General features: G+C 49.8%; 1 protein-coding gene across 1 annotated transcript; it reads left to right on the forward strand.

The window, feature by feature from the left end:
• Nucleotides 1-11,579: 11,579 nt before the first annotated feature.
• On the forward strand, nt 11,580-12,500 carry LOC148592380 (olfactory receptor 14A16-like). Its single transcript, XM_088535114.1, has one exon. It carries the CDS (start codon nt 11,580-11,582, stop codon nt 12,498-12,500), a length of 921 nt encoding a protein of 306 aa, XP_088391240.1.
• The last annotated feature ends 7,513 nt before the right edge of the window (nt 12,501-20,013 follow it).

Genomic DNA, 20,013 nt, shown 5'->3' on the forward strand with positions numbered 1-20,013 from the left:
ATGTGGCGGAGACCAGGGCACTGCTGCCTCCTCGGCCCTCTCCCAGCACCTGGGGGATCATTGCAGGAGCCAGCCAGTCCCCAAGAACAACTATTCCCACAACTTTGCAGCCAGTGGTGGCAGGCTGTGTGCACATGGGGTGCCCTTTCAGCCACGCACTTATTCACATTGCTTAAAGGGGACTGTACCCACCTCCTCACCCTGCCTGGGTGCTTGGTCACTCCCATTGTGGTCTCACCCTTGTCACCTACAAGCTTGAACTCAGGCCCTAGCCCTCATGTTCAAAGAGCTCCACATAGCTGATCTGCCCCTTCACACTAAGAGCAGCCCCTTTACTCATCTTCCTTCACTCACTCCTGAAGATCTCCTACCCTGCTACTGTATGAGATGTAGAATCATGTGTGAGATTCCACCACACCTCAGCAATATTTCTCAGTCAGATGGGCACCTCCATCTGCTCCTCTCTCTGCCCCAAGCTTTATGCACTTGTGCATGTTTCCATTGCAAAGCCTCAGCTGTGGCGCCGTGAACAGGTTGGTGATGGTGAAACTTGTTCTACCAAGGGCCAAGGACACAGCATTTCTGGTGGCTGCACTTCAGAGCACAGGCATGCTGTCATGGAGAGCAGGTGGCAATGTGATGGTGACAGGAGGGTCCCACTAAGACAGCAAAGCCTGCAGAGTCTGGGGTAGGGGGAATCATAGAATCATAGAATGCTTAAGGTTGGAAGGGACCTCTAGAGGTCATCTAGTCCAACCCCCTGCACACACAGGGTCACCTAGAGCACGTGGCACAGGAGTGCATCCAAGCGGGTTTTGAAGATCTCCAGAGAAGGAGACTCCACAACCTCTCTGGGCAGCCTATTCCAGTGCTCTGTCACCCTCACTGTTAAAATTTTTTTCCTTAAGTTCCTGTGGAACTTGTGGTGCTTCAGTTTGTGGCCATTACCTCTAGTTCTGTCGGTGGCCACCACTGAAAAGAGACCAACACCATTCTCTTCACTCCCTCCCTTGAGGTACTTATAGACACTATACAAACAGAGTTGGACCGCCCAGTCCTGGCAGGAGAGGGTTTTGCTGCCTGAGCTCCCTCTGCAGCACCTGGCACCTGGGACAGAGCTGAATTGATCTCCCTGAAGGACAGTGCACCAGTGAAGCACGTCCTGGCTTGGACTGCCATCCAGTCACCCTGTGAACATCACTTTCATTGTCCTTGCTCCTGTCATCAAGTGGTGGAAAGGGGTCTCTGCTCTAGTAGCCTCATCCTTAAAATCTTGTAGCTCTCCCTCTCTGGAAACTCTTCACATGCTTACATGAGGGAAATGGGCTAATGATGACCTCAGTGTGGCAAATATCAGGCTGCCCAGGTCTAGGCACTTCTTCAGTGGCACCTTGTCCTTTCTGAAGAGGGATTCACCTCTGTCACAGGCCCAAGTTGCCATTAATCACCCCTAGGAGGCAAATCCCTCTCCTGTTTCTCCCTTGCCTTGGTCATTCCAGACTTTGCTCTCTTTGTGGGAACCTCCTTTCAGCATAACCCTGACAACTGCTCTCTACAAAAGCATGTCCCCGCTGTCAAGTGGGGCCATTGCACACACGGTGTCCTTGGCTCTTGGTAACAGGTTTCTCCATTGCAGATCTCTTCTTTGTGCCACAGCTGAGGCTCTCCAAACCCAATGTCGCACACAACTGCATGCAGGCTGGGCCACAGAGGAGGGCAGATGGAGAGGCACAAGCTGTCACTGCACGGAAACACGGTTGGAATAATTGAGATGCTTTGAGACCGCTCACATGACTAGAGGGCTGTGATGGCAGAGGACAAGCTCTGCAGGCAGGAAAGCTAGTGGAGAAGAGCAGGGTGGATTGGATGTCCTTGATGGGAAGGGACAATTCAGATGGAAGGAGCTCTTGCATGGGATGGATCAAGGTCTGGGTGAGAGCTTGTGTAGGCTCCCTCCCCGTGGGGGAAACTGACAATCTGAAGGGTGGTGGAGCTTAGGAAAGCCAGCAGGTCTTTAAGGAGCAGAGCCACCCAACCCAAGGATGGTCCATCCTGATGCTCATTAAAACTAGAAGACACCTTGGGAGATCAGCTTGGCTATGCAGGATAGCATTGTCTATTTTCTAGGGATGGTGTTCCAATAAGGAAAAAAATCAGGTCCTGCTCCTGGGACAGACCAACCCTTGCAGGGATATGGACTGGGGAATGTCCAGCTGGGCAGCAGCTCTTCGGGGAAAGAACCTTTGTGGGCAGCAAGCTGCATGTGAGCCAGCAACATGCTCTGGAGGCCACCATGTCCTGGACTGCATGGACAGAGTCCTCTACTCTGTACTCGTTAGAGTGCCTCTAGCTACTGCATCCAGTTGGGGCTCTCTGTAGAAGAACTCTGCTCATCACATGAAGTGAGTTCAGTGTCAGGCCCCCAAGGTGGGTGGGGGCTTGAGTATCATTGCCCCACCCTGTGAGGAGAGGGTTTGGGCTTGTTCAGTGCAAAGAAGTTAAGGGTTCTGCGGAAAATTCCTTTTTTGTTGTTTTCCTGTGGGTCAGCAGCTGACATTACCAGAATCAGACCCTTCTACCAGGGTGAGGTTGCTTTTTCAGGCCTGGGCAGCACACGGCCTGCATGCAGAAGCTGAGGGCCATGAGCTTCTTTAGCCTGCTGAAGTGTTACAGCTATTGGGAAGAGAGCAGGAGCCTGTGACTGGCTGCAGGGTGGTTTCAGGGATGATGGACATTGCTCAGGTAGTGGGAAAGAAACTGAGAAGAGGAAGCATCCACAAACTGCCGCTTGAGGTACAGGCTTGACTTGAAGAAAAGAGAAATGTCACTTAAGAGCAGTGGTGTGGTACATCACGTCACCTGGAGGGGACCTGAGAGCAAGCCATGCCTTTGTGTTTCAAAGAACAGTCACTAAGGACAGAGAGATATGGGAAAAGATGGAGAGATGCTGGGGTGAGAACAAGGTGAGCAAGCAGCTTGATTGTCTACAGGCTGCTGGGAAACAGACACAGGCATGGGAAAGTGTAGGAGAGCCCAAGGGAGAGAGAACTGGGGGCAGTGCCAAAAACTTCTTCAAGAACCAGGACTATGTCCTCTTGGCCATGGCTGGTGTGTCTGCCATTGAGGCTTAAGAGAAGAAACTTCTTCCTTTTGGCAACAGGGCCTCCTTGCCTGCTTTCCCCCAGGCACACAAGGTGTCCTGTATCAGTGTCCTGCCCTAGGCCTTGAACACTCCCACCTACACACTGCTCCAACCAAAAGCCTTGGGCAAAGCATGATGGAAAGGATCCCCCTATTTAGGGCCTGGGCCTCTCTTTGGTCAATCTGCTTGAAAACACACATGTAGGGTTGACTTGGCATCAGAGGCAGCTGCACTTTGCATTTTCCTATGTTTAATCATGGCTTGCAACTCTGTGCTCTAATCAGCCCCTGGGGAGGCTTTGCTTGGTAATGAACCACAGAGGGACCCATTAACCCTCCAAGAAACTTGGGGATGTCCTTCTGACTTGAACTTTTTGAGAAGTTTCTTCAGTCTCCTCTCAGCATTGGTGGTTCATGGGCTCAGCACCAAGAACTCCCAAGGGGTCAGTCAAATGCAAAACCCCTCAGGAGCCATGATTCTTGCCATAATTTTCTTCAATTTTCAAATCTTCTCTAGCTAATTGGAAAGGAGTGTATTAACATTAGACTGATTACAATGAGCACCCGGAAAAGAAAGATGGCTATTTTTTTTTGAACTTTCTTTATTCTTCCATTTTCTGAATCAGCCATATGCACCTTCTCCAATTCCTAGAGTGTCTCCTAATGAAGTCTGGACATGTGTGAAAAGTAATGTTTTTGAGGGGAGACCTGTATGCAGAACCTTCTTGCTCAGCTCCCCAGCCCTGCCACTTCTCTCATCAGCCACTGGGGCCTTGGATCACTCTGGCTAAAATCAAACCATTTTTCTCACTCCAGTAGCTGAATGTTACAGCCTACAAGGAATAACCTTCCTTGAACTGCTTTTCACAACCAGATAGTAAAGGCTGGATAGACACACAGTGAATGAGCTGGTTAAGAGACAACAAGAGTCTCCTGAAAGACTCCCTGAAGCTCAAAGCAGCAAGGGAAGAGTTCAGAGGTGAACGATAAAGAGCAAGGGGAGAAGGAATACTCAAACCATGAAAAGTGCAGATGTGCAGATCATCTGAATCAAAGCTGACTTTCAAAGTGATAAGTGTCAGACCCCATCCATGTAGTTGCCTCTGTCAAATGCAGTTGTCTGGAATTCCCTTTCTAGTCAATGCAGGGGAATAAGTGGTCTTAACAGACATTTGATTTTGGCACCACAGGGGAACACAACTGCCCCAGGGAACCTCCAGCAGCACCAGCCTCTCTGTGTGATCAAATTGAATCCAACCCCTACAGCAGATTTTAGTCATAAGTCAGAACATTCTCATAGAATAACAAAAATTATCCCTTCTAAAACTTCTGGCCATTTTTGACATTATGAAATACATTTAAATTTTCTTATTTTGCAGCACTATGTTGGTGCACAACATTGACCATGGCAATGAAGTAAGGCTGGAAGCAGATTCCTAGATAAAGTTCTCAGGAGGATCTGTGTTAAGGGCACCTTTGCTCTTTTCTGGCCTATCACTTCTATCTTAAGAAGCACAGTGCATGAAACCCTGCTGAGGAATTGAAGAACAATGAGCCTGCTTTGGTGCCTCCAGGAGGAAGACTGTCTTCTGCCACAGACTGTCCTCCATCCCACTTCTACCCAAAGAGCAGCCCACAGCAGTTATCATGGAGCTGAGGCTCACCTTCATCTCAGCCTGTGCTCAAACTTTGTGCTCTTTTATCCCACAGGACTTTGATCCTGTCTTGCCAAATGCCAAACCTTCAAACCAAGCCCCAAGCCCAGGCAACCCCATAGGTCTGCCCAGGGCGCGTACTTGCCAGGGCAGGGACAGAGAAGTGACCTCTCCAGTTGCCCCTTTCAGACATTTCTCAGGCTTCACTTTGTTGGTGAAGGTTGACTGAAGCCAAGCAGGGCTGCACTTGCTAAAATCCCAGTCCCATTCAGCCATTAGCCCACATTTTCCTTCTTCATTCTTTTACTCCCGCTGAAGCAGGAGCAGGGAGATTTGGCTTTCCTCAAACCACCCTTACTTTGCTGGACAATATTTCTGGCTTCCTCCTTTGCAGCCTCTCTCTTCCTCCCCTTTCCACTGCTGCCTCATTGACTGGAAGACCACATGCCAGTTCCCTGTTTAGTCAAGCTGGGCTCCAGAGATGTTTCCTGATTTTACCAACTGTTTGTATGGAGCATTCTTCTTCTTAACAGATGCTTACTTAATGGCTGCCTTTCCAGAGGTCCTCCACCCTTCAGAGCTGCTTTCTTTGGTTCATCCTATTGAAGAGCTCCATGTGTCCAAGCTATCCACTCAACATAGCATTTCCTCAAGAATTCCATGCTGTCATTGAAGGAATGTAGCCATTCAAATGATCTCACCACATCTCTCTTATTCTAATTGTGGGGCACACCTGTTGCACATCACTCTTTGAAAGTGATTTCATAGCTGTTTTAGGTAACAGCGGTGTTAAAAGTAAAGTAAAGTAAAGTAAAAGTAAAAGAGGATTCTCTCTTGTCTGTACTTGAAGACTGGGCTCCTCTTCCAAAGCTGGAAGTAAGAATGGAAACAGGGAATAGCCCTCAAAAATACCCCCTGGAAACCTCTGGGTTTTGCATGGGCCAAAGGTCAACAGCTCCTAGAGTGAAGTGTTAGGGAAAGAGGACTGGATTCAGGTGCCACTTGTGGGTGCCCAGTGCCCTGGAGAGGGTGAGTGCTCAGGAGGGATCTCCTGAGGACAGTCCCACTCATTACAGAGCTGGGACAGATGCCCATCCTTCTGGAAGGGGCTATGGAGCCACCATGGAGCACAGGAGACCTCCAGGAGCAGAACATGCCTGGAGTGGGGGTGAGTGCTGTGCTGGGAGAAGGGCTGCCCAGAGGAGATGCAGAAATGATTAATGTATTCAAGACACAGAAAATATGGGAGTGATCACAGAGATTTCCTCTACAGTCCAATAGAGAGCAGTGAAAATTAAAAGGCAAGGGCAGATAAATAGTTCTTCACAGCACATTGAGAAACTTCCTGAAGATTTCCACTCCTTGATCACTGGAAAACACTGAAAACAGTCCTTCATCTTTGCAGGCAGAGCTCAAGTGTCTGAGCACCAGCACCCAGCGGGACTTGGAGATGTCCCAGTGTCTCTGAGTGACCTGTGTGGGCCTGAGAGCTCTCGCAGGGACCTGCAGGAGAGCAGAGCCCCTCAGAGCTGCAGAGGGAGGCTGGGCACAGCGGACCACGGTATGTGTAATGGCAGCAGCTGTCCAGGACTCTGGGACTGCATCCCACCCAGTTCTGAAAATCATTTTCCTTTTCAAGAAAAAAAGATCATGCCAAAGTCTAGTGTGCTAAAACAGAACAATGAATAAAGATGGAAGCTAAATCAAAGCATTTATTTGCTTTAATTCTTGCTCTTAATTTCTTTCTAGCTTTGTTTTTGAAGACATTTTCTAAACATTTCTGTTATTATCAGGCCTATAGCACTAAATAGGAGGTTTCCTTGTCCCACTCAGAGCCCAGCGCTCAGAAAAGCATCCCTGCCCACAGCTGTCCCTGCCACCCCTCACTCTCTGCACAGAGCACATCACACTCGGTGGTGTCGTCCTCTCTCGCCTGGTGCAGAAAGGCAGGAGACCAGCTTCAAGGAAATGCTCTGCTTTAGCGGGGCCAGTTTTGCACAAACTAAATCTACCTCAGTTAAAGTAATGTTCAGGGCCAGGAATAAATGAGCCCTCCCCAGAAGAGCTCATAACTCCCCCCTCATCCCAGCTCCCCTTCGACACCATCCTTGTGCTCTCTGTGTCGGTGCCATCCCTGCTGCCTGCCTCTCCTTTCAGCCCCACTGCTCACCTCGCTCCTGCTCTCCTGCAAGCCTGAGAGTCCATCTGTGGGCTGGGAGCAGGCGTTCGCCTGCCGCTCCTTGTCCATGTTCAGGATCCTCTCGTGGGGACCTGACACTGGCACCAAGGAAAGTTGCTCCCTCCTGATGGAGTTGCTCTCCTCAGAGTGGGGAGCCTGGGGCCTTGGTCCCCAACAAGAACATGGTCATAATGGGGACCACCCGCTCACAATGGCCTTATGGGCATGCTACCACTGCCATCACAAAGCCCTGGTGGTTTCCATGGGGCCCCTATCATCATGTCCTGCTGGACACCATGGCAGACCCCATCATGATGCCTTTGTGGGGACTATGGAGACCCCATCATGATGCCTTGGTGGAGACCATGGAGAAAGACGCCATCACAATGTCTTGGTGAAAACCGTGGGGATTCCATCATGATGCCTTTCTAGAGATCCATAGTAAAGATCTACACAAGGCCACCTCTGTTGCTCTGCCCACTAATCCTCATCCCTACAATCCTGACAGGCTCTTTGTCCGTCCCTATGCAGAGCTCCCTGCATCCCACTGCTCTCTCCAGGGGTTCCTTTGTTCACATCAATTGCACATTTCCCTGCCATCCCAGCCCATCACTTCCTCACTCTTGCGGAAGTTTTCTTCTCCCCTGAGTCACTCCCAGTTTAAGGCTCTCCTCACCGGCTTGGCCACCTGGTTGATGACCATCAGGCTGGCAGATGGGAAGAGTCTCCATCCAAAGGAAATGTGACAACCTGCAGCCTTGCTGCCCTGCTGTGGGCTCAGCTCCAGGTCCTCCTCCAAATCCTACTGAAAAAATAAAATGAAAAAGAAGAGAAAAAAAGGGGAGGAGGGCAAGAAAGACCCTTGCTATTTGTCCTCTCCAATTTCATCTTGTAATAAGCTGGTATGAGGGTACATGAAAGCAATATGAATTATAGTATATGAAATGCAGAATTAAATCATGAATATTTAGGACACGTTCTCCTTCTTGCATGAGTGCATGCCCAGATGTGCAGGGATGCTGCTGCTGGAGGCATAATCTGTGCATCACTGCTCTGTTCCAGAGCAAAGGCCACCACAATGGCACTGGCTGAAGACTCCAAAGCCCATGGACAGAGCAGCAGGTTATGAGGAAGCTCCAAAAGTGCCTTTGCCCACTCTGCCTTTTGACAGCACCAGCAGCACCTTTACTGGCTCCATCAGGCCACCAGGCAGGGGCAAGGGGATACCCAGGGAGTGCCAACACCCAAAGGCCGTGCCAGTGCTGTAGGCACCATGGGTGTGTGTGTGTGCAGGTGCTGTAGGTGGGCACATGGACCATTTGTGACTGTCACACCTGCCTAGCCTGAGGGATGGGGCAGGATGGTAGATTTCTTGAAGCAATCTCTAGGAAAGCGAAGGTGCTGCTGAAGAAGTCCCTAGGCCTTGGTAGCCAGAGCTCCATCCACTCTGAGGCCCTCATTAGCCCAGGCCTTGTTCATATCATCTGGCAGTGGGGGCAGAAATTCAGGAGAGGAGAGCTAGAAGGGTTTGAGAGGGCAGAGACTGGAGCAGAGACATGGCGGGGTGAGGATGCCTCCCACTTATGCAGCACCCTGGATGTAGACGGGATGGGCTTTCCCTACAGCCAGTGCTGGAATGTCTTTGTTTGGGTACGGGACGGAAACGCTGGATGCCCTGGGGCCCTCGCCCAGCAGTCACTCCAAGGGGCATGATTTTCCTGCAGGTGCCCTGCTGCATTTGCTAGAGACATGTGGTTGTGCGGGACACCCCAAGCATCTGACAAGGCCCTGCCAGCACATTTCTATGCCATCAAATCAAGTATCCACACTGAATTACCAGAGCTGCTGCTTCATGCCAGAATCTTTCTATGCCTCATCTTCATAGTTCCTGGGGTGCCATTGTATTTGGCATCTAGGGTCATCTCAGATGAGCAATGCAATTCCCCATTGGCCCCCACCCTGATCCTCTAGGATGATGCAGGTCTCCCAGGAACCACATCAGAGCAAGTGGGCACTGGCACATGCCTTGGACCTCCTCAGTCTTTTGGACTGTCACCAGGGAGTGTTTGTATGTGATCAGCTGACTCTTATCCTCCATCTCCAGTGACTGCAATTGCAGCCTAGACAAGGAGCTCTCTTGCAGACCTCTGTGTTGTGCTCACCTCATTTGTGGCAAGGGGAATCACACAAGCTGCCTGTGGAGCTCACAGGAGTTTTATGAATCCCACTTCATGCCAGGGGCTTCTAGATCAGCATGAGATGCCCAGACTGACACATCTGAGTCAATTCCTGAACCAGGTGTCAAGGAGCTCCCTTCTTGTCCTAACTAGGTGTGCTGCCTGGTTTGGAGATAAGAATCAGGGGTTCCACAGGAGCAAATTTCCATCTCTCACAGGTAGTGATCCTCTGATGAAAGAACTTGCAATGTTGGAAATAGTTCCTCTCCACTCAATGGGATGAGACTACAGGTGATTACTTCAGTCTATTGCAGTGAACATTTCCCAGGAGGAGGGAACACAAGGGACAGAGAAATTGGTGAGTTCAGCTGTTCCTCTGCTCCTGAGCGGGGCCAGGCTCCTGGGACGGAGGCAGCTCGTGGCAGCCTGGCAGCACTGCCCGGAGACAGCTGAGTGCAGGAGCAGCTCCTGTGCCAAGAGCAGCAGGGCTGCGGGCACTGCCTGCTGCTGCGGACAGCAGAGGAGAGAAAGCAGAGAGAGGTGAACGGCAGTGTGTAGGGGGAGCACAGAGGAGACCTTCACAGATCTTGACACGGTCAGTTTGTGCTTAAGGATAATGCTATGAAGGTTCTTGAAGGGGACATAAGAACCCACCACACAACATTGCTGGCAGCATTTTTCTCTTCTTTCTCCTGGCTTTTGCAGTGCAGAGGAAGAGGAGCTGCTTGAGAGCAGGGATTCTCTAACATACCACCTATGAGCAGGGCATCCTGCTGCCTTCCCCAACAGAAACGGCAGTGATGTGAAGCTGGGGTGTGCAGACAGAGTGAGAGATCTGCACACCCGAGAGATCTGTGAGAGAGCAGTGTTCCTGTACCCAAAGGTGCTGTGTGTCCGGGGCAGTGACTCTGTTGCCTGTGAAGGTCAGCACTCAGCCTGCCCAGGGAGCTCCTCATAGCACTGAGGGGAGAAGCTCTGGGTGAGAGGATTATCCTCTGCCAGGACAGGTTCCTTCTCCTGCTGGGGTGTGCTGCGTGGGTCAAGTCTGCTCACAGGTGTAGCTGTGAGCACATTTCAGAGGGCACTTTGCAAAAGGAAAGGCAAGGCAGGCATTTCCTAAAGGAGAAGTCAGTGAGGTGGTGCTTACAATTTCCTTCCACTCAGTAAGAGGAAAATGGAAACAAAACTGTCAGATTTGGACAACAGATTGAGACTCATTAAGAGTTTCAAGGAGCAGCTAATGAGTCTGCCAGGGACTTCTGACTGTCCCCTCAGCCATCCCTTAGTCTATCAACAGCACCAGCTTCTCCTGGGCTGCTGCATCAGGGTTTATCTGAGCTGCTCCTTAGCACCTGAAAACCTGAGGGGGTGCCCCTGGACAGTCCCCTGCTCCTGGGAGGTTTTTGCAGGGAGAACTGGGCTCACTTGTGAGTGTCATTGTCCTTCATCTGAGTGAGGTGCAAGTGCAGTACAGCGAGGTGCAAGGCTCAGCGATGAAGCAGGTCCCATGACAAAGTCATAACAAGGATTTTTTTTTTCCCTGTTGGGATGCACAAGGGTTTATGCTGAGAATGATTGAAACGCCAAAGTTTTCTGCTCTATCAAATAATGTTCCCACAGTGAGTAGGCACCTTTGTGTGTTTGTGTGTGCACCATCATATATATTATTTATAAGCACACTTATATATCAACAGACTCCTCCACTTATGCTTTTGCAGAGAAGACTTGATTTCTAAATGTTGAAGAGCCCTTCCATAGAAGGAGTGGACATCGTCTCCTGCAGCTTGTGTGCATCAAAGCTACTCCTTCTCTCTGCAGTGCCTGGAATAAGGGTGCAGGGTGCAGGGTTAAAGGCGGCATGAGGACAAGGTCTATCTCTAGACATCTCGACATGTAGAAAGGGTAAGGTCTATCCATGTTTCCTTTTGACTGTTGTTCTCCCTTGCTGGAGTGAGATTTGGTGTGGCAGACAGACACAAATATCTCTGTCGGGGAGGGCAAGAGTGATGGGGACAAATCCCTCACAGAGCTCTTCTCCTTCAGACACAACTGGTGTGAGGGCTGTATTCAGCTCTCATGCTGGTGAATGGAGAATATTCCCACCTGGTCTCTGGGCTAAGTCCATTCCAAGCAAGGCAATATGCCATTCCAAGGCATCTCCACAAACACCAGTCAAAGACTAGTGCATCTATTTCCGTCTGCAGCAAAGCAGAAACAACTCCTCCGGAGCTATAGGCAGAAGTCCCTGCTGCACGTGGCAAACTCAGCCAGTTCAAAGTGCAGCACCAGAAAGGGAGCTGAAATAAGGGTGAGAGGAGTTGTGAGGAGTTCCTAGAGAAAGTGAAATGGTTTGGCTCAGAAAAGCCTGCTTTAACTTTTGGCTTTCTTTCCTTCCTTGCACAGGACTCCTATGTCCCTAAGGAACTAATGTCCAACAGCAGCTCCTTCAGCGAGTTCCTCCTCTTGGCATTTGGAGACACACGGGAGCTGCAGCTCTTGCACTTCTCGCTCTTCCTGGCCATCTACCTGGCTGCTCTCCTGGCCAACGGCCTCATCATCACAGCCGTAGCCTGCGACCACCGCCTCCACACCCCCATGTACTTCTTCCTCCTCAACCTCTCCCTCCTCGACCTTGGATCCATCTCCACCACTGTCCCCAAATCCATGAGTAATTCCCTTTGGAACAACAGGACCATTTCCTACTCAGGATGTGCTGCCCAGATCTTCCTGTTAGCAATCTTATTTTCAGCAGCGTTTTCTCTCCTCACAGTCATGGCCTATGATCGCTACATTGCCAACTGCAGACCTCTGCACTATGGGACCCTCATGGACAGTAGAGCTTGTGTTAAAATGGCAGCAGCTGCCTGGGCCTCTGGGTTTCTCCTTTCTCTCCTGCACACTGGGAACACATTTTCCCTTCCGCTCTGCCAAGGCAACGTGGTGGAGCAGTTCTTTTGTGAGGTTCCTCAGATCCTTAGGCTGTCCTGCTCATACTCCTACCTCAGGGAAGCAAGGCTTCTTGTGATTAGTGTCTGTTTAGGCTTTGGGTATTTCATTTTCATTGTGGTGTCCTATGTCCAGATCTTCAGAGCTGTGCTGAGGATCCCCTCTGAGCAGGGCCGGCACAAAGCCTTTTCCATGTGCCTCCCACACTTGGCTGTGGTCTCCCTCTTTGTCATCACTATCATGCTTGGCTATCTGAAGCCCCCTTCCATCACCTCCCCAGTTGTGGATCTGGTGGTGGTCGTTCTATACTCACTGGTGCCTCCAATACTGAACCCCCTCATCTACAGCCTAAGGAACGAAGAGCTCAAGAATGCCCTAAGGAAACTCATCCAGCGGGTCTAGTGCCAGCAACAAGATCTGTCCTAGGGGATTTGGCATTAAGGATAAGTGTTGTTCATTTATTTCTTGCTTGCCTTTTTTCTCTTATATTCCAGTAAAGGAAAAATATATAGTCTGGTTTGTGCCATTTCTCCACAGGAATGTCTCATTTGAATCTGCCACAAGGGACCATGTTGAAGCAGGACGCCAGGCTTCCCCCTTCACCAGCAAAGAGGGGGTAAACTCTGAGCCCCACTAAGCAACCTCTGATGTCTCCCATGCAATGAGGAGAGTTTCCCTGAGCAGTGCCTCTTCCAGCACGAGTACAGACAGGGTGAGACCATGGCACCTGTGTCCTTTAGGAGAACTCACCTTCCCTAGCCACAATCAGGGGGTAATTTTAGCTGTTCTCCCGTGGAGGTCATAGTCATGTGTCGCCCAGCACTGGTCCCTTCCTTCTACGCTGCTCCAACAGTCCAAGTCGGACATGAGTGGAGGGGAGGAGAGGCTGGATGCAGCCTGTGGGGACAGAGGTCTGCTGCACAGGGCAATCCCCACGCTGCAAGGCATTTCCTTGCTGCACCCTTCAATGGGCCTGCAGTTTTTCTGGCAACATGTCCACCAACAGCAGCAGAACTTTTTTTTTTTTTTCCTCTTTTCAAGGCTCTTCTCCTCATTTTCAGACTGTCCTGCTGTGCTCTCTTGTGCCTATTTGCCCTAAGTGCTCTTGTAACATGGTGTTTCCTGGTACATTTCTGTGATGTCAGGCAGGACTAGGGCCTGGGCACCCTTATGCCAAACCTGGCCTACACAAGAACATTTTCTATAATAAAAGAGCATCTCCCCTGTGATTTGCCTCAGGTGTGGCCTTTCTTCACAGACGGATCTCAAAGGAGTCTCGTGTTCTGCTTGTGAACTCCATGGGCTCTAGGAGACAAGCTCCAAGGATGTTTGATCTGTGTGATCTCCTAGGGACTGAGGACAGCACTCAGAGTTCATCTCTCAGTGGCCAGTGCCAATGGAGATGGGAAATTGTTTCTGAATCACCTGCAGCAGGTGGTGTCACAGGTGACAGTGCTGATGGGATTTGTCCTCCATCCTTCTGGAGGAGAATCTCCAGGAGATCCCCAGGAGAGCTTAGAAGACCTCCACGGTCCAGGTGAGGGCTGTGAGTGGAGCCTCACAAAATGAGGGATGGTCCACCATGGAGTAACCAGAAGGCAGAGCTTTAAATCCAGGTGCACATGAGGAAAGGAGGACTTTCAGCCCTTGGAGAGGCAGTGGGGACCCCAGAGGGCAAGGGAAGCAGCACTGGAGGGTGAATCCTGCTGTGAAACGCCAGAGACAGGAGCTAGTGCCCACCCAAACACATCTCCTCCCACTGCAAACACTCTGGGGTCATGTGTCACCAGTATCGGTGGTGGCAGTCCCAGCCCAACTGGGTCTGCTTCTCTCTCTGACCACCACGGACCATAGTCCCACAGCTGCTCACTCTGCAAAGCAGCACCACCAGAACAGGGCAGGTGCAGGAACAGCTCAGCCAGGAATAGGGACACTGATCTGGGAAAAGGCTCTGTGGGGAGCAGAGATGTCCCAGGAGAGAGGCAGGGTAACATCCTGAGACGGAAAATGCAAAGGAGAGCCAGGTTTCTGTGTGCCCCAGCTCAGGGCAGGAGCTTCTGGAGGGTCTGCAGGACCAGGGGTCCTCTGCTGGACTGTGCTGGGCAGTATGGTGGGCTTGGAGGAGCTGCAGGCAGACAGGGAGGGGATCTGCTGGGCACAAGAGCAGGGAAGACAGGGAGTGATGGGCCCCATTGCTGGGCCTCATCCCCCTTATCAGGGAGCTGCTGCCCTTGTCCTTGGCCTGGTCATGCCACGGACATGGCAGAGCCTGGCCCTGCACCTCTCAGGTTCTGACCAGCTGGCCTGACTGCAGAGCTCTGCTTTGCACCTGCCACCACACTACAGTCATGAAAGCCTTGACAAGGAAAGCTGTGAGCTGAGGAGATCCCACAGAATCCCAGAATGCTTGAGCTTAGAAGACGCCTCTGGAGATCATCTAGTCCAAACCCCTTGCGCAAGCAGGCTCACATAGACCATATTGCACAGGATCACATCCAGGTCAGTTTGGAATATCTTTGGGAAGGAGACTCCACAACCTCTCTGGACAATCTCTGCCGATGCTCTGTCAGCCTCACACTCCAGAGGTTTTCCCTGAAATTCAGGCAGAACATCCTCTGCTTCAGTTTGTGACGGTTGTCTCTTATCGTATCACTGCCCCGCACTGAGAGTGTCTGGCCCCATTCCCTCAGCACACTCCCTTCAGGTATTTGGGCACACTGCTAAGATCCCATCTCTGCCTTCTCTTCTGTAGATCACAAAAGCACATTGCTGGCTCATGGCTCAGTTCGTAGTCCAGCAGGAAAGTCCTCCCTTTCTGGGCACATGAGTAACGTGCATCTGATTTACAAGGAAACACTAAGCGAGGCAGGCCTGTTCAGCCTGGAGAAGAGAAGATTGGGGGTGGATCTTATCAGCATATAAAAATACCTGAGGGGGGAATGTAAAGAGGATGGGGCCAAACTGTTTTCAGTGGTGGCCAGCAGTAAAACAAGGAGTAATGGGTACAAACCGAAACTCAGGAAGTTTCATCTCCATAAGAGGAAAAACTTCTTTACTGTGAGGGTGACAGAGCACTGGAACAGGCTGCCCAGAGAGTCCCTTCTCTGGAGATCTTCCAAACCCACCCGGATGCAACCCAGTGCTACATGATTTAGGTGTCCCTGCTTGAGCAGGGGTGTTGGACTAGATGATCCAGACATCATCTAGAGATCTCTTCCAACCTCAACATTCTGTGATTCTGTGATTTTGTGAATGTTCCTGGAAGCAGACAGCAAGGACTTGGATCATTCCCGAGCAACTTCACTCTGGCATTTTTCAGGTCTTTTGTAGATGAAAATGATTCCAGGACTGGAAGAGGCATTACCATCAAGGGAACACACAGCTAATGCTGTCTTTGTCACTATGGGAGGATAAGAGAGATGGATTTCTTCAGTCTGGAGAAGGGAAGGCTGTGGGCTGGCCTAATAACAGCCTCCCCATGCACACCAGGAAAATGGAGCCAGACTGCCCTGAGGACCCTAACGGCCGGAATGATTCTTCCATTCTACTTTCTTCACCCCAGGTCTTCCTTTGTTTACCTTAGGGAAAATCTTCAGCTTTTCTGCAACCATGGGTCTATTTCAGACAGAAATAGGATGACGTTAGGTCATACAGGTCACCCAGAGGAGACCTGAGATCAGCACAGGCCTTTCTGTTTCAAAGAACAGCCAGTGAGTGCAGAGAGACATTGGGGAAGATGAAGAGATCCTGCGGTGAGGACAAGGTAGGAAAGCAGCTTGATTATCTACAAGCTGCAGGGAAACAAGTGCAAGCATGGGAAAGTGCAGAACAAACTCATGGGGAGCTGGCAGAGGGCACTCGCACCTCCAAAAGAACCAGGTCTTTGTTCTCTTAGCCATGGCTAGTGGTTCTGCCACTGAGGCCTCGAAGAAGCTTCTTCCTTATGACAGGAGGCCTCGGAGAAGAGACTTCTTCCTTATGACAAGAGGTCCTCCTTGCCTGCTTTCCCTCAGGGAAATACGATATGCTCTGTTGGTGTCCTGCCCTGGAACACTGCCCCCACCAAGGGCCCTGGGCAAAGCATGATGGAAAGGATCCACCTGCTCAGGAACTGGGCACCTGTGACTGGCCCATCTGCTTGATAACACACAAGAAGAGATGACCTGGCATCAGAGGCACCTGCACATTGCCTTTGCCTACCTGTAATCAGGACCTCCAGCTTTCTGCTCGAATTAGCCTCTAGGGAGGCTTTGCTCATAATGGTCCTCAGTGAGACCCATTAACCCTCCTAGAAACTTGGAGATTTTCTTCTGACTTTAGCTTCTTGAGAGGTTTCTTCAAGTTCCTCCCACCATTGGAGGTCTATGTGCAAAATACCAAATACCCCCAAGGGGACATTAAGATGCAAAACCCTCAGGAGACATTGCCTCTTGCCATAACGTTCTTCAAGCTTCAGTTCTTGTTTGGCTAACTGGAGAGTTTTTAAGACTGTGTTGAAGTTAGATTTCATTAGGCACCTGAAAAAGACAGATGGCTGCTTTTTAAGCCTTCTTTATCCCTCAGTTTTCAGAAGGACTCATACCTACATTCTCCAGTTCTTACAGTGTCTCCCAATGATGTCTGGACATATATATATAAAAGCAGGATTTTTGAGAAGATACCTGTATGAAGAACCTTCCTGCCCAGCTCATCAACTCTGTAGTTTCTCTCATCAGCCACTGGGTGCTGCTTGGATCACTGGTTCAAACTGAACCTGTTTCTACTCCAGGCAGTAGATGAATGTTACAGCTTGTGTGCACCGATTCTCCTGAGAACTAGCTGCAAGCAGGCACAGAAGGATTTGTCTTGCAGTCCTCAACTGTAGGTCAAGTCTGAGTTACCTCCAATGAAGTCCACCAAGAAGTCCACCAAAATCGTTGAGATTTGGCACATTAATAGTAAAGTTTAGAAACAATAATAGTAAAGTTCTGACACATTAATAGTAAAATTCAGAAAAAAAATAAAAGAATCATGAAAAGTAAAAGACATAGCGAGAGTCCTGAAAGGCAAGACAAGGTTTAAACTCCCTGAATCTGAGAGATGACTGGAGAGCTGACAGATTTCAGATAGAAAAATGAGCAAGGGAAAAAATTGGGGGGGTGGGGGGGAATGCATATGTCTAAGTGATTAGATGCAAATATGACTTTAGAAATGATTTATGTATTCAGGACATGCAAAATAGCTGAGAGATCACAGAGATGCCATCTACACTTTAAGAGACAGAGCAGTGGAAACTCAAGGGCAGATCAATAATTCTTCACACCAGATTCAGACAGTTCCTGAAGATTTCCACACTTTCATCACTGGAAAACTTTGATAAGCCAAACATCTGAGATGTTGAAAGTGTGCTCATATTTTCCCTAACATTGAAAACATTCCTTCACCTTTGCAGGCAGAGCTCGGGTGTCCAACCACCAGCACCCAGCAGCACTTGGAGACGTTCCAGTGTCTGTGAAGGACCTGCCTGGGCCTGGCAGCTCTCACAGGGACCTGCGGGAGACCAGAGCCCCTTGGAGCTACAAAGGGAGGCTGGGAGACCATGGCACCTGCAATGGCACTAGTTGTCCAGCGCTCTGGGACTGCATCCCACCCCGTTTACAAAATCACTTTCCTTTTCAAGAAAAAAAGATCATGCAGAAGGCTAGGGTGCTAATATAGAACAAATGAAGAAAGGTGGAAAGTATAACAATGCATTTATTTAATTCTTTTTTCTTAATTTCTTTCTATTTTTAAGACGTTTTCTAAACATTTGTGTTTTAAACAGGTCTACACCATTAACAGGATATTTCAGTGTCCCACCCAGAGCCTACTGCTCAGAAAACCACCCCTGCCCACAGCTGTCCTTGCCACCCCTCACTCTTTGCACTGAGCACATCGCACTCTGAGGTGTTGTCCTCTCTCAACTGGTAAGCAAAGTAGGGGACCACCTTCAAGGAAATGCTCTGTTGTGGTGTGGCCAACATTAAATAAATTGACTGCACTCCTGTTAAAACAATGTTTTAAGGAAGTCTCTAGAGTATCTTCAATGCAATCATTGAAAAAAAAATACTTTCCAAAATTCCTCACAGCTTTTGCCATTGCCATTTACTCTTTCCTGCTGTCTCATGTCTATCTTAAGCATCACAGTGTAAGAAACCCTGCTGGGGAGTTTTAAAAACAGAGATCCTCCCTTGATACCTCTGAGAGGAAGGCTGTCCTGTCACCGCAGAAATAAGACTTGAGGCTCCCCAAAACATATCGATCTGTGGCCACACTTTGTGCTGTTTCAGCCCCCATGAATTTGATCCTGTCTTGGACCACCCTGAAGCCCTAAATTCCCTCACTGGACTGCCTGGAGAAGAGACGTGGCAGTGCAGGAGTGCAGAAGTGTCCTCTCCAGGGCTCCCTTTGAGACATTTTTCAGCCTTTGGCATCATCTGGAGATATTCCTGAAGGATTATCAGCAGGTTTGGGAAATATCTGGGGGGAAATGAGGTGACTGCTTTCCAGGACATGAAGAGACACCTCTCTGCTCCTCCTGGCTCTGGGATGTGGCTCCAAAGGGCAACACTGGGGAGCACATGAGCAGTGCCCAGCAGAGCCTGGGCCACACAGGGCAGGGAGGGCACCACTCTGGCACCAGGGAGACCTCCTTGTGATGACGCACATCTCACTGTGACCTCAGATTGTGTCACTGGGAGCTCAGCAGGTCACTGCCATGGAGATAGCAGAGCTAGGCAGGGAGGAGAGACGTGTCCTTGCACATGCTGCAAAGCGGTGACCTCCCTTCATATCTGTGCTATCACACAACTCTCCTCTGGCCTAATCCTAATCCTAATCCACAACCCTAAAACCCTAACCCCTAACTTCTAACCCCTAACCTGTTTCTAACCTAAGCGCAAACCTAAAACCCCAACTAACCATAACATCCTAACCCCAAAACCCTAAGACTAAACTCTCCGATCCCTAAACCGCCAAACGCTAACCCCAAACCTTCTTACCCTCTCACCCTCTAACACTAAACACTCTAATCCTAACCCCACCTCTAACCCGTAACCCTCTAACAGTCAACCCGAAACTCTCTAACCCTAACCCAAACCCCTAACCCTCTAACCATCACCCTAAACCCTCTAACCCTTAATCCTCTAGCCCTAAATCTTCAAACGCTAAATTCTCAAACCCTCTAACCCCTAACCCTCTAACCCTAACAAGCTCAGCCCCCAACCCTCCAACCCTGACCCATAACCTTCTAACCCTAACTCTCTAACCCTAAACCCTCTAACCCTGACCCTAAACTTTCTAACACTAACCCCCAACCCTCTAACACTAAAACATCTAGCCCTAAACCGTCTACCCTAAACCTAAACCCTCTAACTCTAAACCCTCTAACTAACTATAAACTCTAAACCCTCTAAAACTAACCCCTAACTCTCTCTCTTACTCTATAACCTCTATCCCCTTTAACCCTAACCCTAAACCCTCTAACCCTGAACTCTCTAACCCTCAACTCTTTAACCTTCTAACAGTAAACCCTAAACCCTCTAACTCTAACCCCTAACTCTCTAACCCCTAACTCTCTAACCCTAAACCCTCTAACCCTGACCCTAAACCCTAAACCCGCAAACTCTAACCTGCTAACCCTAAATGCCCTAGTCCTAAACCCTCTAACCCTAAACTCTCGAACCTTTCGAACTTCTAACTCTATCCCTGTTGGGGCCTTAGCACTTTTACAGGAATACGAGGAGCTGAAGTGATGAGAACTGAGGAGCTGAAGTGATGAGAACCGAGGAGCTGAGGCGGTGAGAACCGGGAACTGAAGCGATGGGAACCAAGGCCACCCGGAGAAGATAACGCTCGTTAGCAACTTTTTAATGAACTAGGCCGGCCATAGCCAGAT

The sequence above is a fragment of the Tinamus guttatus genome, unplaced genomic scaffold, assembly GCF_059628265.1.
Source record: "Tinamus guttatus ecotype Peru unplaced genomic scaffold, ASM5962826v1 Tinamus_guttatus_pri_ptg000616l, whole genome shotgun sequence".
NCBI classification, from domain to species: domain Eukaryota; kingdom Metazoa; phylum Chordata; class Aves; order Tinamiformes; family Tinamidae; genus Tinamus; species Tinamus guttatus.

Coding starts and splice junctions, on each gene's coding strand:
- LOC148592380 (XM_088535114.1), top strand. CDS start 11,580: ATGTCCAACAGCAGCTCCTTCAGCGAGTTCCTCCTCTTGGCATTTGGA.